General features: G+C 48.9%; 5 protein-coding genes across 6 annotated transcripts in view; 1 reads left to right on the top strand and 4 right to left on the bottom strand.

Moving 5' to 3' along the window:
* Positions 1 to 245: 245 nt before the first annotated feature.
* Positions 246 to 2,009, bottom strand: LOC126574624 (lipoyl synthase, mitochondrial). The gene is made up of 5 exons (XM_050234913.1): positions 1,863 to 2,009; positions 1,404 to 1,766; positions 1,049 to 1,263; positions 700 to 974; positions 246 to 622 (listed from the first exon to the last, which is right to left on the bottom strand). Exons 1-5 carry the CDS (start codon positions 1,935 to 1,937, stop codon positions 324 to 326), a joined length of 1,227 nt encoding a protein of 408 aa, XP_050090870.1. The 5' UTR covers positions 1,938 to 2,009; the 3' UTR covers positions 246 to 323.
* Positions 2,010 to 2,287: 278 nt separating this feature from the next.
* LOC126577355 (uncharacterized) lies at positions 2,288 to 7,432 on the top strand. The gene is made up of 3 exons (XM_050238901.1): positions 2,288 to 2,313; positions 2,408 to 2,640; positions 2,717 to 7,432. The coding sequence occupies exons 2-3, from the start codon at positions 2,565 to 2,567 to the stop codon at positions 7,429 to 7,431; spliced, it is 4,791 nt and encodes a 1,596-aa protein (XP_050094858.1). The 5' UTR covers positions 2,288 to 2,313; positions 2,408 to 2,564; the 3' UTR covers position 7,432.
* Positions 7,433 to 7,475: 43 nt separating this feature from the next.
* LOC126576202 (uncharacterized) lies at positions 7,476 to 12,105 on the bottom strand. 2 transcript variants are annotated; one of them, XM_050237378.1, is made up of 3 exons: positions 11,643 to 11,751; positions 11,475 to 11,562; positions 7,476 to 11,401 (listed from the first exon to the last, which is right to left on the bottom strand). In XM_050237378.1, the coding sequence occupies exons 1-3, from the start codon at positions 11,646 to 11,648 to the stop codon at positions 7,590 to 7,592; spliced, it is 3,906 nt and encodes a 1,301-aa protein (XP_050093335.1). In that variant the 5' UTR covers positions 11,649 to 11,751; the 3' UTR covers positions 7,476 to 7,589. The 2 variants fall into 2 exon arrangements, with proteins under 2 accessions (XP_050093335.1, XP_050093334.1); XM_050237377.1 differs by having other exon boundaries at positions 11,475 to 12,105.
* A 569-nt stretch (positions 12,106 to 12,674) lies between these two features.
* LOC126577463 (protein LTV1 homolog) lies at positions 12,675 to 14,724 on the bottom strand. Its single transcript, XM_050239119.1, has 5 exons — positions 14,592 to 14,724; positions 14,317 to 14,499; positions 13,465 to 14,234; positions 13,130 to 13,393; positions 12,675 to 13,061 (listed from the first exon to the last, which is right to left on the bottom strand). Exons 1-5 carry the CDS (start codon positions 14,592 to 14,594, stop codon positions 12,818 to 12,820), a joined length of 1,464 nt encoding a protein of 487 aa, XP_050095076.1. The 5' UTR covers positions 14,595 to 14,724; the 3' UTR covers positions 12,675 to 12,817.
* Positions 14,725 to 14,842: 118 nt separating this feature from the next.
* LOC126577577 (protein PET100 homolog, mitochondrial) overlaps positions 14,843 to 15,000 on the bottom strand; it is a 530-nt gene continuing 372 nt past the window's right edge. The window contains exon 2 of the mRNA XM_050239270.1: positions 14,843 to 15,000. This exon is cut by the window's right edge and continues 208 nt beyond it. Within this exon, the coding sequence (XP_050095227.1) occupies positions 14,942 to 15,000 (59 nt within the window). The 3' untranslated portion in view covers positions 14,843 to 14,941.

Here is a 15,000-nt window from a genome sequence, read left to right as displayed (position 1 = left end):
AACGGACATGCGCGTGTGCCGTTTGCCGAATTCCGGCATCCGATAGACGGCAGCTGGAGGACGATGCAATGCAAACATTGTTCGGTAAGGACCACGGTGAGATGGGAGTGATGCGGTGTGAGTTGGTAAATAAACAGCGGGCGCAATTCTCTGCCGAACCACGCTTACTTCGACGGTACCACACGTTGCTGGGGTGCATTTCGAATGTGCCGGATAGTGCAAAATCACATCGTAGTAGCGCATGCTAAAGCTGTTCCTTAAAAGAAATCAACATTTATTGCACTAAAAACAGGATCAGCGAGTAACTGCTACCACTACAATTACTACTGGGTGTGATGGTGTCCTCCATCGTTCGTCACGTCGATTCCATCTTTGACCTTTGCAGCCGCCGTCGTAGCCTCGGCGCGCTTTCTCAGTATGCTGCTGATGAAAAATTCACCCGCCTTGTAGGAGCTGCGCACGAGTGGGCCACTGGCGGTGTAGAGAAAACCGAGCGCTTTGCCTCGCTCCTCCCAGTGCTGGAACTTTTCCGGCGTGACGTACTCGACCACCTTCAGGTGGCGTTTGGTTGGCTGCATGTACTGACCGAGCGTAAGGCAGTCGACACCAACCGATCGCAGATCTATCCAAGATCCAAGAGATACGAGATCAGTAGGCCGTAAAAACTAAATGCTCAATGCACTGCCTCGGTCACCTTACCATTCATCGTTTGCTCCACCTGTTCATCCGTCTCGCCCAGACCGAGCATGATCGAGGATTTGGTGATGAGATTCGGATTGAAGCGCTTCACCGCGGCTAGACACTCCAAACTTTGCCGATAACGGGCACGTCGGTCACGTACGAACGGTGTCAGTGCTTCGACGGTTTCGATATTGTGCGCGTACACGTCCAGCCCGGACATGGCTACCGTTTCGATACACTCCGTATCACCACGGAAGTCAGGGGCTAGACATTCGACAAAAATACGGGGATTCCTACAAACAGACGAGAGTGTGGTATTAACATCTCATTCCTTCCAGCTTAGTAGGCCAGTTTTAGCTTCTGGTACCGTTGCTTAATCTCAGCAATCGTCGCTGCAATGTGCTTTGATCCACCGTCCGGTAGATCGTCCCGATCGACCGACGTGAGTACGATATAATCCAAACCCCACGAAGCGATGGCCTTGGCCGTGTTCACTGGTTCAGCTGGATCGAGTGGTGGAGGAGCCCGAGCCGTCTTGACGCTACAGAACCGACATCCACGGGTGCAGGTATCACCCATCAGCTACCGAAAGAGATAGGAAAGGCGTGCGTGCGAGCGAGCGAGATAGAACGAAACAGATTAGTTAGTTTCACTTTCATTCTTGATCCGTTCTTATCAGCAAAGCAACAGTTATCACGCGGCGCGGGTCGATCGCTACGTACCATAATAGTGGCCGTCTGGGTACCATGCTCTCCGCCACCCCAACACTCGCCGATGTTCGGACACTTGGCTTCCTCGCATACGGTGGCCAGTTTTAGCTCGCGGAGCTGCTCCTTGATGCGCGTAAAGTTCTTCCCCATCGGGATCTTCGTCTTGAGCCACGGTGGTAGCCGGAGTCGCTCATTCTCGCCCTTCTCGCGCCGCAGTTTACCCTCGTACGACGACCAATCCTCCCGGTTGTAGTCCGGGTTTTGAACAAAGTCCTGAAAGTTTGGACCACTTTCCAACCGCTCGCGGATCCGTTCGAGCTGCGATGCCACCGGTGTTCCGCTGTTGGTGGCGTATTTGCGTTCTTGCAGCGGAACCTGTAAAGCCGATGGTTTCATAATCAATTGTTAGCCAGCCTGCTCGATGTGTATCGCACAAACGAAAGTATAACGGGTATCCGTGTTCAAACTTACCCAAAACGAAACAGAGGAAACACGGGGTCCCTTTTGGATTATAGTATTTCGCAACAACGCACTATTACCAGCCATGGCCTCTCGATTTTGATAAGCTCCTGCGAGGATTGTTTACGAAACGGACCTTGAAATTCGTCGTTTGCGAAATTGAGTGCACGGGTGTAAAAGTGTGGCAGTCAATCGATCCAAACGAACTCACTTGATTTGATCAAAGAATCGTACGAATTGTGGCTATTTTATCTAGCTTTTTTATTGTTTTACAACTGGAGTTTGCTGAAGTTGCTTAGTAGATTAGATTTGATCAATTTCAATCCGTTTTTTTTTAACATTGCTCGTTGCACTCTCACAGCATGTCTAGCCACTCGGTCATCTACTGACATGTAAACGATAACTTGTTCTAACCTCACTTCTCGTTCCGTTTTGTTGTTTTGTTGAAGCGGGACTGAGTCAAGTTCGTAAATCTTAAGATAAATTTATAGTTTTGTGTATAAAAGTGTATAAATCATATCTTTCTCTTCCTCATTGCATACCTGGTGTGTTTCTAGACAAGCCTGTGGAGGCACTTTCAGCAGTTCGGTAAAATTTGATCCGCTTCATCCCCGGCGCAGCTGATGCTCCGACTTGCCCGGTAAAATACGAAGCTGCCGAAGCCGCACTGAAAAACGGGCCAACGGAACCTAGTTTTCCATACATTGGACTAAAATGCATGTATTTAAGGCAGAGCCCTACGCGGAACCGGAGGCAGCATCATACAATGGCAGGCTTGGTGCGATAAAAGGTTTGGCGCGCAAAGTTAGCTCAGAACTCCCTTTTGTGTGATTAATAGTGTTCTTTTCGAAACATGGTTTCTGCAGATTTAAACAGACAACGCGTTCGTCGGGCTCCTGTTAACACCCGGTTGGGATCTACCGGACCCAAGGGCTTGCCATTTAAACAAACCATGGCTGAAGACGATCGTATTTCGAAGGCTCTGGTGGAGCTAGAAGCGGTGGCACGCACTCCTGCGACGACTGCCGAAGAGCGCTACCGCGTGCTGGAAACAAAGGATCGCTACCTGCGCCTCACAAATCAGCGCACAACGGACATAAAGGAGGCGAAGAACATTGTGGGCACATGCCCTGACAAGTGCCCGGAAAAGGAGCGGTACATGCGCGAGTGGAAGGGAATGATTCCATCGTTCGAAAAGCTGGGTCAAGGGATGCTGATCAATCATGAAAAGGCGATCAAACAATTTTCCCGCAGCTCTGCCGACCAAGAGCTACCACTGCCACACGAGCTACGCACGGAACAAGCGCTAGGGCGCACCATGCGCTTCTTGCTCGTACATCTGGCCGATGAGTGTACGGCCTCTAACGTGAGTGATTGGTTTCACTACATTTGGGATCGTACGCGCGGCATTCGAAAGGATATTACTCAGCAGGACCTTTGCACACTGGGCGTAATTGAATTGATGGAACAGTGCACGCGGTTTCACATTCACTGTGCCGCCCGGCTCGTCACGGAAGACCCTTCGGTGTTCGATCAGAAGATCAACACCGAAAACATGACCAAGTGCTTGCAAACGCTTAAGTACATGTACGCCGATATGGCCGAGCAAGGCAAGCAATGTCCACGGGAAGCGGAATTCCAAGCCTATATGATACTTTTGAACTTGAATAACGGAAATTTCTGTTCGGATCTACACAAATACGTAGCGCATGGAATAATGGAGTCACCGGAAGTGAAGTTTGCGATGAACGTGTTCTTTGCGCTGGATCAAAACAATTACAGGAAGTTTTTCCGGCTTGTTCGTGGTGCGGACTATATGAATGCCTGCCTGCTGATTCGTTACTTCACCCAAATACGCCTGAAGGCGATCGAGTGCTTGCGGAAGAGCTATGCCGTGCGTACTATGGCTAGCTTTCCCTTCGACTATCTGGTGGAAATGTTGGCATTCGAAAGCGAAGACGAGATGGTTTCGTTTTGCGAGCATTACGGCAACATGTGCAACCGCGAGAAACGGTTGGTGATGTTTGAAAGCAAACACAACTATCAACCGGAAGTGCCATATCCTGGGCGCCGAGAGCTGAAGCTGGTGGAGAGTAAGCTAGTTACCTCGATTGGAGACGCAATTTGCGGAGAACCACTGGCCAAGTGGATCGTGAAGTATCCTGACCAGCCAGTGCACGATAGTTTCGACGAAGATGGATATCTACGAATGGAATTTTTGTTCAACGACGAATTCGAAGAGAAGGAGGAAGAAGAAAACGAAGAGAACGATGATTCCGTTGATAACATAGATCCTGCGGCTACGACGGACGACGAAGAGGAAATTTACGAAGAAGAGGAGATGAACGACGAAGAGGAAATGAACGAAGAGGAGATAATCGAAGAAGAGGAGATGATCGAAGAGGAGGAAATGATCGATGAAGCGGAAGAGGAAGGCATAATGTCGGAAGAGCCAGATGTTGACCTGCCCCAAGTGCCTGTGCCAGCCGAGGCAATTGTTTCTGTAGCCGCGGTAGAAGAAACTGATTCTAACACTCAACCATCAGCTTTGAAAGATGATGGTCCACACTCAGTGAACGATTCCAGCGACAGCTATAGTGCAGTAACGAAACTCTACGAAAGTCCCCCACCAGATGTTTCCATAACCACGGCCGGTCGAAAACGTACGTTCTTCGGTGCAACGAAATCCCCAGAGCAAAAGGTAGAGCTGCCTGTGTCAAAAGTGCCCCTGTTCCCGTGGCAGCAAGTAGAAAAGAAACAGCAACCTTCGCAACAAGAAATTCAACAGCAGCAGCAACCTCACAAGCAAGAATTTTTGTCAAACAAACCACAGATAGAGCCAAAAGTAGGACATCAGGAACCACAACAAAAGATACTGCAAGAGCTGAAGGAACTACAGCAGCGCAGTGCGCAACAACAGCCACCCGCACCACAGCCAGTAGTGGAACAACCACAACAGGCACTGCATCACAAAGAACAACCAAAACCTCAGGAATGGCAGGAGTTGCAGCAACAATCAGCAAAAAAACGCCTGCTGCAATCCCATGTTCCGGAATGGATTTCTCAGCCTAAAAAACTGCCATTGCAACTACCTATTCCGGAAGTGCCCTTGAAAATCCCACAAAGCGTACCGACCGTACATTCCCCTTTAGAGAAAGTATCTGCATATCAATTCCCTTCAACTGTAAAACCGTCTGCAGAAAATGAACAGCTTCCGTTGCTAAGTACCAGCCAGAAATCTCGACCGATCAGTTTGATACAACAACGGCGCGTTGATAGAGAGCCGACGAACAGCAGTTTGCTTAAGGGACAGCGTACACCGGAACCGGTTGAGAAGCCTACTCCAGTAGTACCAGTAGACACCAAGCGCACAACCGTAAAACCGAAACCGGTCAAGGAACCGGATAATACGGCACGTATAGAGGAGCAGCGACGTAAAGCAGCGGCGCGGGTAGGTCAGCTATCGAGGAAATATTTTTGGCACTGGAAAAATTTCACTAACAAGTCACGCAAGCTACGCCATTTGATGTCATCCGTGCCGGTTCCTAAAATGATCAATTCAGCCGATCTGCTTCAATTTGATCGTATTCAACAATCGTTAGCGGTTCATCGAAAATTCAACCCGGCAAAATACCCGCTCAGTACCATAAACCAGCCCCAAAAGACGATCGATCCGCTTGCCATTTTAGAGCAGACGACTGGCAAAGAAACCACTGGCTGGCCACACTATTGGAAGGTGATGGTGTCACTACCGACCGGTCACGACGAACCTCCGGCAGCATTCGCTGACTTTGCCATTCGTTGGCTGAGGGAAAGCCTCTCGAATGTGACCGAGGAACGTGCGATGGCGGCCGGTAGGCATTGGTTTCTAGCGACCGGCAAAACGGGTCAACCATTCGAACCTCCCCGAGCGGCAGTGTGTCTTCGAGTGGCGCGTGGCAAATGCTTCCAGCAGGTGAATGGTCCCCAGAATCGCGCCAACGGAGTGGTTTTCTTGGTGCAACAGAATGGCATCGCATCTTTTGGTCAGCGCCTTCGAGCCCTTCTTGAAAGCCCAGCTTACAAGCATCCTCCGCTCGGCACAAACCCTCCACCGATTGCGATCATTGTGCATTGTGGGTCTAAGGACAAACCTGGCATGGACTGTGGGCAACAATTACGCGGTTTTATTGGTGATCACGATACACCGCCCTGTTGGAAAGTATTCACCTGGCACGATGGTACCAGGCTGCAGACCACTGAACCGTTAAACCTTGCTCTGCACTATTTGGCCGACCATTACTGCAAAGAACGGCAACGCATATACTCGGAAGGAAATTACATACAGATGGAAGACACGTGGGACTTTCTGATGCGCTGCATCGGTGACGAATTGTGGATCCGACGTGGAGCAAGCATGCATCTGAACGTAATGGCAAACGCGAGAGTGCCACAATCGTCGGATGCAGCGGATCTGATCGTTGACGAGTATAATGAAACGCTCGACAAACTGAGCGCACTGGTCCACCACAATTTGTATGAATCGTACCAGGTTGGAGAAGAATTTTATACGCTCCATTGTCTATCCTCTGACGAAAAGGCCAGCCTGCGTCCGATGCATCCCCTGCCCGAACCGCTACACTTTCCGCGAGATTGGCGCAATCATCAGGGCCGCGTAATGCTAACGACGCTGTTCAACATGGTGAGATTGTTGAAGTTACCGAGTACTCTGAAGCAACGGTTAGCCCGCACAAAGCACCTGAAAACACCCAACATGCAGGCGGTTATGAAAGCGCTGGAATCGTCGTTCATCGACTATCTGAATCAGTACGAGGCGTTCCGGGTACAGCGTCCGGCATCGCGTGCTGCACTGTTCCAAAAGCTGTGGAGTATCTTCAGCATCAAGTGGCCATGTCCTTGCGCGTGGGGTTATCTACTGTCGGATATTGCTGGCACATTATTGCAGCTCTCGTGGCAGCTAGTGCTACGCGACGAAAACCTTCACTCTCGAAATCCTCTGAAAGTGTTTTACGTACGCCGGGATGTAGAAGCTTTCCTGCGAGTGTACTCGTTCGGTGAGCGTCCTGTGCACTCATGCGACGGCATTCTCCAAAATAGTGTACCCCAAACCGTGACTCCAACCGTCACTACTACTGTTACTGATCGTCACTCAGCAGAGGTTGCGCAAAGTAAGCAACAGGTAGCGTTCCGAAAACTTATGGATGAGGTAGGAGAATTGCGACAGCAATACCTCCAGAAAGCGTATCCCAATATCTATAAGGAAAATGAAGAAAACTGGAATGATACTAGCGATGAACAGTCCGATCAGTTTACGAGTAGGAAACGGCGCCGTCTTAGCGCCGAGGATTGTGATGCCGAAAGTGATGGTGATAGTGTGAATGATTCGCAGCAAAACCTTCTTGAGGAGCCACCAAAAACCGTAAAAATCAAGGATAGGTGGTTGGGCACGATTGCTGAAGGTTTGTTCAAGGATGAGTTAACAGAAGAAGAATGGCAGGAGAGACGACGATGCGCCGAGAGGCATTACAATGCTCTGACCAAGCAATCTCTCTGTAGATCACCGAAAGCGAGCAACCAGTAAATTAACAGCGTTAGCTATCAAATCAATATAAATCTCGTGTCGGCTGTAGTTAATGATATCCGAAACAACTGGATATTTCTTTTATACTATTTATTCATATGAATAAGTTTAGTTTCCTATGCATTAGATGCATTAGAGAGCTGTTGTATGTACGCACATTAGGACTGATACATGGCTGCCGTCTTTCCATCGTCATCTACAATGTCGGTCGGAAACTTGAGCTTCTTCAACAAATATTCCACCATACGAGGCCGTCGCTCGACATTGAACTTATGCAACAGCGACGCATTACGATGGAGCGCATACCGATACCGATACGCACTCTGCACGCTTGCACCGTGCTGGAGCAATAACTCCACCATCGACAGATGCTCCCTCTCCAGCGCCACCACCAGTGCCGTTCGGCCAAAGTTGTCTTCAGCCTCCCGGTCGAGATCCGTCACCGCCAGCAAGGCCGCACAGAGATGCACGTGATTGTTCAGGGCAGCCACGTGCAAGGATCGCATTCCCATTATGTTCGCGGCATTCACATTGGCACCGAGTGCCAACAGCTGGTGTACCATTGGCACGTTACCTTGCAGTACCGCCAGCATGAGAGGAGTTCGCTGACAAAAGTCACGTGCTTCAAGGAATTCATTCACATTCTGTGCGATCAGCTGTTCGACAATGGCGCTCCTTTCCAGCATACAAGCCCGAAGTACATGCTCTGTCCGCACGGCCACGCCTGCCTTTAGCAGGGCAGCAATCTGTAAGCTGCTTTGGCCCGTTTCGATTGCTATGCTCAGTGCCGATCGTTGGTCCCGGGTGACCGCATCCACCTGTACGCCGGGAATGGCGAGGATCAGCTTAAGAACACGCCGGTTGCCACCATGCACCGCACAGTGCCACGGTGTGCACCCGTTCTCGTTCTGGAACAGTCCGTTCGCTCCGTGTTGGAGTAAAAGCTGGGCCGCTTCGTAATGCCCCCGTCCGCAGGCCAGCATTAGAGGAGTGAAAGCGTATCCCTCATTCACTAGATCGATGTCGATAGATTCACCGGTGGACTGTCGTTCTCCACCTTTCAGCTCCGTCAGAATGTACTCCAGAAACTCCACCCGATTGAGTCGAGCCGCTAGATGTAGCAGGTCTCCCTGGAGCAGATCACACTGGAAGCTGCGATGAAGCTGTCGAAACATTGCCAGGTGGCTGCATTCGATGGCGGCTCTCAGTGGATTGTTGACAAGACCTTCACCCACCGGCGCGATTGGTAGTTTTGGTACGACCTGCTGCTGGATAAGCACTAGTAGCGCACCCTCATCACACATTGCGATCGCTTCGAGAATTTTTGGATCCAACCAAGGATCGGCGCCATGTTCGAGCAGCACCTTAGCTATCGCGGATCCATGATAGCGAATGGCAAGCAGTAGTGGGAAGTTTTTGAAGCGATTTGCCACGTTAACGAGGCTAACGTAGCGGCGCAGCACTAGCCGAAGCAAATGCTCATCTCCCGTTAGCACCGCTAAGTGCACGATCGTATTACCAAGATGATCATTCAAACCGTACAACCATCCGGGTGGAACGAGCTCCACCAGCTGCACAATGAAGGTGGTGGGAAAGCGGTGAAACATATCCGGCAGTACACTGGCCACGATCTGCTGTGCTAACCCTTGATCGCATCGTGGCAGGATGGTTTGAGTTTCACTCCACAAACCAGCCCGGAGTGCTAGACGAAGGCAGAATGGATGGGGGTTTGCGATTAGAATGGAAATTTTTTCCCTAAGATCTTCCTGACGGCTGTGTTTGAGCAGCAGAAAGAACAGATTGTCTTCACCGGAACCTTGACGATAGTGAAGCAGTTGATCGATGAATCGCGAAGCATTTTCATTCAGAGCGATCGATAGAATGTCCTGTTCGAGATGGTTGCGTTGCTGAAGCAGTCGCGCCCGCGATTGCCAGTGTTCCGTAATGTGTTGCTCCATTTCCGATGCAGCCAGCTGCTTCACGAGTTGGATGAAGCTCACCAGCTGTCCGGTCCATTCGGTTTGCATTCGAAACACTTGCTCGAATCCCAACGTTCTTTCGTTGGGTTGAGAAGCAGCGCAAGTGGCCGGTTTATTCGCACCGGCTTGGTAGAGTTTAAATCGATTACCGATTAACCATTTTGCATTACAAACGGCTACGTCGGTTGCTCCGGTCAGCGTATCATACGCTAGCCCATCATGCGCCAGATAGTTGCGCAGATTGCGCCCAGTAACAACCGGTACCAGCGATACCAGCTCGTGCACGTTATCCCGCAACAGCCCTAGGTTACACAGGATCTCCGTTACCTCCAGCAGGCAGTACTCGAGCGCTATCTGATCGGCACGCGTGCTGTCGAAGCACGGATGACCCAAAAGCTCTTCCATCTTTCCCAGAAGGCGATCATATTGGTGCTGCAACATCGTTTCATCGGAACGCCTTAGTTCTTTCATGCGTGCCAGAGCCTCCCGGGGTGCAACCTGCGCACGACGATCTTTAACAATTTCCTTCAACACCCGGTACTTGTTGTCCAGCACGAACACGTTGGGGTAGTAGCTCTTGCACAGTCTCCGGTTGACGAATTGCAGGAATTCTTGATCGTCAAGCGGAAGCCCCAACTGTTGCATCGTTTCGATTGTTGCGTCGAGAGCAGCATCGGGTCGCTGCTCCGTTCTTCCGAGAAGTTTATCGATGCCATCAAAGTTATCTCTCGCTAACCGTTGCCAGATGGAGGCCCAGATGTACCGGCGGTCATCATTCGTTTCGGCGTCCTGCAATCGAGCCAACAGTTCGCGACCGAATATGAGATCCGTCTTCTCGACGAGCATGTGCCGTTTGGAGAGCTTGGTATGCGATAAGACCGATCGTACCATCCGGTGCACACGCTCTAGCTGGGCTCCCGTCGATTGGCGAATGTAGGTTTCAAGGAAAAAGTACTCATCCACTGTGCGGCCGAGGGTAACATTTTCAACGCGTATCGCATTGATTCGAAGTTGGATCTCTCGCTCCAAATATTCTAGCTCGGATCGTAGTGAGCTGGTCAACAAGGGATTACTGCTGGAGGATTCTGGGTTTTGCAGAACATTTTGGAGTAACAACTTCGCTTCCGTTAGCTGCTCCGGTAGGTACGTTTGTACGAGACTGGCTTTGAATTCCGTGCCCAGGAAGGCGATGTAGTTCCGTAAGGCATCGATCGATTTGAAACAGACCAAATAGCCAAGGTAACGCCGGTAGATACGGAAATTTTGCTGCGTCTGTGTATACTCGAACCAACGGCGCGCTTCCAGGAAGTTTTTCTCTATCGCTTGAAAGACGGAAGCTTGCTCAAGATGGGATAACGATTCAATCTCTTTCTCCATTTCCAACTTTTCCAGCGAATAGCCATGGCTGAAGAATTGCCGTAAATCTTTCGTGCGCTCGGTCAGTGACACGGAGGTGATGAGCTTCAGAATGCGGTCCAGTTTCATGGTAATGTTCGGAGTATCACGTGTACTTTTAATCGTTTCTCCAATCACTTGCAAGGTTCGCTTGATGGCAGTGATGGTGGATGGTGGCGGTGGTGAATTGGGAGTTCCATCGCGGATACCGTTGAGGTAGGATAGTATCTTCACAATCGAATAGTGCTGTTTCATGCAGTAGTAGGTATCATGGAGTTCCTTAAATTGCCTTCGCATTCGTCTCCGTTCATCCCACTCAATGATCTTTTCGTAGCGTGACTTTAACCATGACTGGCACTGTGGCGACAGTTCTTCCGAGCAGTCATCCTTGTCCCACGAGTCTAAAAAGCCTTTGGATTCCTTTAAATCCATTCGGATCATGCAACGCACACGTTTGGGAACACGAAACGTCTGCGGTTCCGGTGGGCAGTGTAGTAAGTATTTCACATACTGGCAGTATGTTTCAAATGATAGTACTGGTTGTGGTGATCTAGTGATCTCGTCTCTAACGATGTTCAAATATCGAAGTAACCGCACTGAAAAAGAAAAGGAAATCAAGTAAGTAAAATAGTAGTAAATCAATACAAAGAATGGTTTCCATTGGCTTACCCTTATCAATCGCAAACGAATAAATATCGAAACCATTGCTGCCCTTGCCGGTTACCACCTTTAGAAACACGGCAATGCAAAATTGAAGCTGCAAAAGAGGCAGTTTCCGGTGGTGCGTTTTCAGAAAGAAGACGTGTGCGTATATATGGCGCAATCGTTGGATCATACCGTCATCTATATCATCGTACAGTCCCGTGTTGTGATACTGAATGATAAGATCAATACCCTTCACCAAATCATCCACTCGATTTGCTAACCGTTGGGCGTTTAGTTTGGCTCCTTCCGCTTTCTCGCCATCCTGCACAGCGAGCGCGGTCGATTGTTCGTAGCACGCTTTAACCAATCGACACTCGATGAAGTGCACGATATCCGGTGATAAGGCAAAGTTGCGATGCCTCAATTCGGCGTATGCACGGGACAAGAACTGAACGGCCGCTGATTCACTTTCGGTTTCCGTTAAATCCTCCAGCAACTGCTCCAACGCAGGGATTTCACCGTCAATAATTTTCTCTTGGATTTGCTCCATCCTCTCCACAAAGTGTGGTGTCTGTTGGTGTGATAATGGAAAGAAGAGCAATTTAACAGTGACCGTTTAGTGCAACTTAAAAGCGCAGACTGGTGCTTGAAGAGCGCTACTCACAGTGCTTGAAGAGCGCTAAAACTCAAGCTGCATTGCTTATCTATTGCAACAACAACTTCAATATTGAGTAGATAACATCACACAGTATAATCACATTCGATGGCCTAAGATATTCCTGGCGTCATGGAGCACGTCATGAATCTTTTTTGTTGTCCTGTAATATAAGGAAAGAAAAGAAATAAATTTATTTAAACACGAATTAAATCATCTAATGTTAAAAAAAAAACATACCTTTTGTGGTACTTAATTTATGAATACATTTTTTTCGTATGCGACCGTCCAAAATGATGCATAATCTCTCAGTGTATGCTGTATAAAGAAAGGTAACTAAAGACCTAACGACCGTTGCGGTTCCAGTTCCGGGGAATCACATGAACTGAAAGCAACGTGCCTGTCCATCGTGAACTTGACCGGTCACAGTTGAATGAAACGATCGACGAACCGGGTTTCCCGTTCTGATTCTAGTTCTTTGTGTTTTGCTGCGATCGAATTGTCAATCAAGATCATGTGTTTATGCAGCACATTGGAAAAGTGGGTGGACAAAATAACTGTATTTGATCTACAATTTACAGACGAATGCTTTATTTTCCATTCATTCAGCGTGTTAAAGAATGAAAAAAAAAATCACAAGTAAATATTTAGATTTTCCACACTGGCTGCTCTACTTTACGAACAAAACAGATAACATGCATTTTGCTACCGTTCAAAGGATACGCTTGCCAGCATTCACTTGATTGTTGATCTTGACCTTCTCTTGGATTTTCTTCTCCTCCTTGAAGGCCTGCGTGTTTGCCTTTCGTTCTATCCGTCGCTCGGACCGGTATTCCTTGAGGAGCTTCTTGCGCTCTCGCTTTTCTTCCGGAGTCTCATCTTTCGGTCTGATCGAAAGCACACTCAGCGTAGAGATGACACTCTCGTCGCACAGAGATTTGGGACCGGCAGATTTACTAAAAACAAAACAAGCAACTAATTGAGATAAAGACGTTGTTGCTAGATGAAGAATGTGTTATCTCACCTTCCGTCTTGTTGTAGCTTGGCCAGAGATTTGATCGTTAGTTTGTCTCCATCCGACCCGAGTACGTTCTCTGGTAGACCCGTTTTAGTGTTGATCTGTATTTTGCGCGATCGTTTCGGTTCATCGATCAGCTTGGGGTGATTGTAGATGTTGCTGTACGTGGAGAGGATACTTTCACAGTCCCACTTCTTTTCCTCCTCATCTTCTACCGGCATATCAACCAACTCTTCTTCATCGTCATCTTCTTCGTGGAATTTAAGGACACTGTGAAGGATATTAAAAAGAGAAGACAGATTCAAAAGGAGAGCCCTAGTGAATCCCTGTGACATATTTACCGTTCTTTGATCCATTTTTTCTCTTTATCATCAATACATTCGTCGCCATTCTCGCGTCGATATGCTTCGGCATACTGTAGCAATACGTCGTCATTCACCTCGACATGCCCTTCGATTTCCTCGCAATCCAGTGCACCGACTTCCGGATCGTCATACTGTTCGTAGAACTTTTCGAATCGATCATCAAGCAAAGTTAGCTGCTCGTTGCGCCGGATCACACTACTAGACATGGAGTACTCGGTGAAGCGGGATTTGGTTTCCTCCCGACCATACTCATCCATCAGTGGGCCCAAAGCATCACGTTCTTCGTCGGAAAAATCATCTTCTGCACCATCGGAATCAAACTCATCGTCGTCCTCCTCTTCGCCATCTTCGGCTTCCTCGAGCAAATCATCATCCGCTGCACCTCCCGCCTGCATCACGCGGTCCATGAAATCGTCTTCCAGTACGTTGTCTGGGTTATCGAAGTCAAAGTCATCATCAAGTGCCGCTACAATTTCCGGGTCCCAATCGGGACGCGGGCCCGGTCGAGCATTGGCCACCTTCTTCATAATGCCTTCCTTCTCCTCGAACTCGGACGCAAACACCGAGCTGGGCAGCTGAATGCGCACATTCTTCGCTCCCGGTTGCTCCTTGGTGGCTTTCGTGTCAATCGGTTCCCAGTACACCTCGTTGCGGCCCGGTTCTCGCAAATGTTGCAGATAGTCGTAGTCATCGTCGTAGTATATGCCGAATTTTGCCTGTTCCGTTTTACGCCGGATCGGATCAACCTGGATTAGGAAACACCGAGCGGGGAAAGAGAACCGTATTAGCGGCCAATTACCATTTCAGCAGTGTACGGGTACCACTTACGTTCGACCCGGATGTTGCCTGTCTCTTGATGCCACCAGCTAGGTTCGCGTACTTCTCGGGAACCCGAACTGGCAGCAGCACATTTTGGGGTGCCGTTTCATCCACGTACAGCGGATCCTGCTGGCTTCGGTTCACCAGCCGGAACGTTACGGAATTCTTTTTGTCGATAAACTTTTTCTTGGGCTGCAGGAAGGGAACGGATTTGTAGGTTAGGTTACTGTATCAAACAGGACAGAACGGGTACAGAGGGCCCGTCGTTTAGTGCAATCACTTACCATTGTTCAGTGAAATGTTCTTCAAGTTCTCACAAACAAATTTGCCCCCGGAATCACTAGTTATCGAGGAAAATTATCCTTTTTAGTCGACCAGGAGCTCTACTCGTGCTGGTGTTTATTTGGAAAAGGCTGCTGCTCGGAAACGTCAAATCGGAGTCGATTAATAATAACATTGGTTTTTTCATCGGGACGTACGAAAGGAAAACACTTTCCTGCATTTCGTCACACAAAAGACGAATTTGGATTTTATTCTTATTTCTTCATGCTACTAAACCAAACTGGATATTTACACTGCATCACAAGGGAGGGATAAAACCAAGCAATCGAGAGGGGAGCGCAGCTAAACTCCTTTACACCTTGCCGCGCTGTTCCTTTTGTTCGATCTCTTCCAGCGCCTTCATCAACTCGT

Source organism: Anopheles aquasalis, chromosome 3, assembly GCF_943734665.1.
Source record: "Anopheles aquasalis chromosome 3, idAnoAquaMG_Q_19, whole genome shotgun sequence".
NCBI lineage: Eukaryota > Metazoa > Arthropoda > Insecta > Diptera > Culicidae > Anopheles > Anopheles aquasalis.
This window is presented reverse-complemented; position numbering and strand designations above follow the sequence as displayed.

What these genes read in the sequence shown, in the direction of transcription:
- LOC126574624 (XM_050234913.1), bottom strand. Translation starts at nt 1,937, where the DNA reads ATGGCTGGTAATAGTGCGTTGTTGCGAAATACTATAATCCAAAAGGGA. An exon ending in TTTCCTCTGTTTCGTTTTGG is followed by an intron (nt 1,767 to 1,862) that starts GTAAGTTTGAAC and finishes TCGGCTTTACAG; the next exon opens with GTTCCGCTGCAAGAACGCAA. An exon ending in GGTGGAGCAAACGATGAATG is followed by an intron (nt 623 to 699) that starts GTAAGGTGACCG and finishes GATCTTGGATAG; the next exon opens with ATCTGCGATCGGTTGGTGTC.
- LOC126576202 (XM_050237377.1), bottom strand. Translation starts at nt 12,000, where the DNA reads ATGGAGCAAATCCAAGAGAAAATTATTGACGGTGAAATCCCTGCGTTG. An exon ending in TTCGTTTGCGATTGATAAGG is followed by an intron (nt 11,402 to 11,474) that starts GTAAGCCAATGG and finishes TTTCTTTTTCAG; the next exon opens with TGCGGTTACTTCGATATTTG.
- LOC126577355 (XM_050238901.1), top strand. Translation starts at nt 2,565, where the DNA reads ATGCATGTATTTAAGGCAGAGCCCTACGCGGAACCGGAGGCAGCATCA. An exon ending in CAGGCTTGGTGCGATAAAAG is followed by an intron (nt 2,641 to 2,716) that starts GTTTGGCGCGCA and finishes TGGTTTCTGCAG; the next exon opens with ATTTAAACAGACAACGCGTT.
- LOC126577463 (XM_050239119.1), bottom strand. An exon ending in AGGCAACATCCGGGTCGAAC is followed by an intron (nt 14,235 to 14,316) that starts GTAAGTGGTACC and finishes TTCCTAATCCAG; the next exon opens with GTTGATCCGATCCGGCGTAA. An exon ending in AAAAAATGGATCAAAGAACG is followed by an intron (nt 13,394 to 13,464) that starts GTAAATATGTCA and finishes TATCCTTCACAG; the next exon opens with TGTCCTTAAATTCCACGAAG.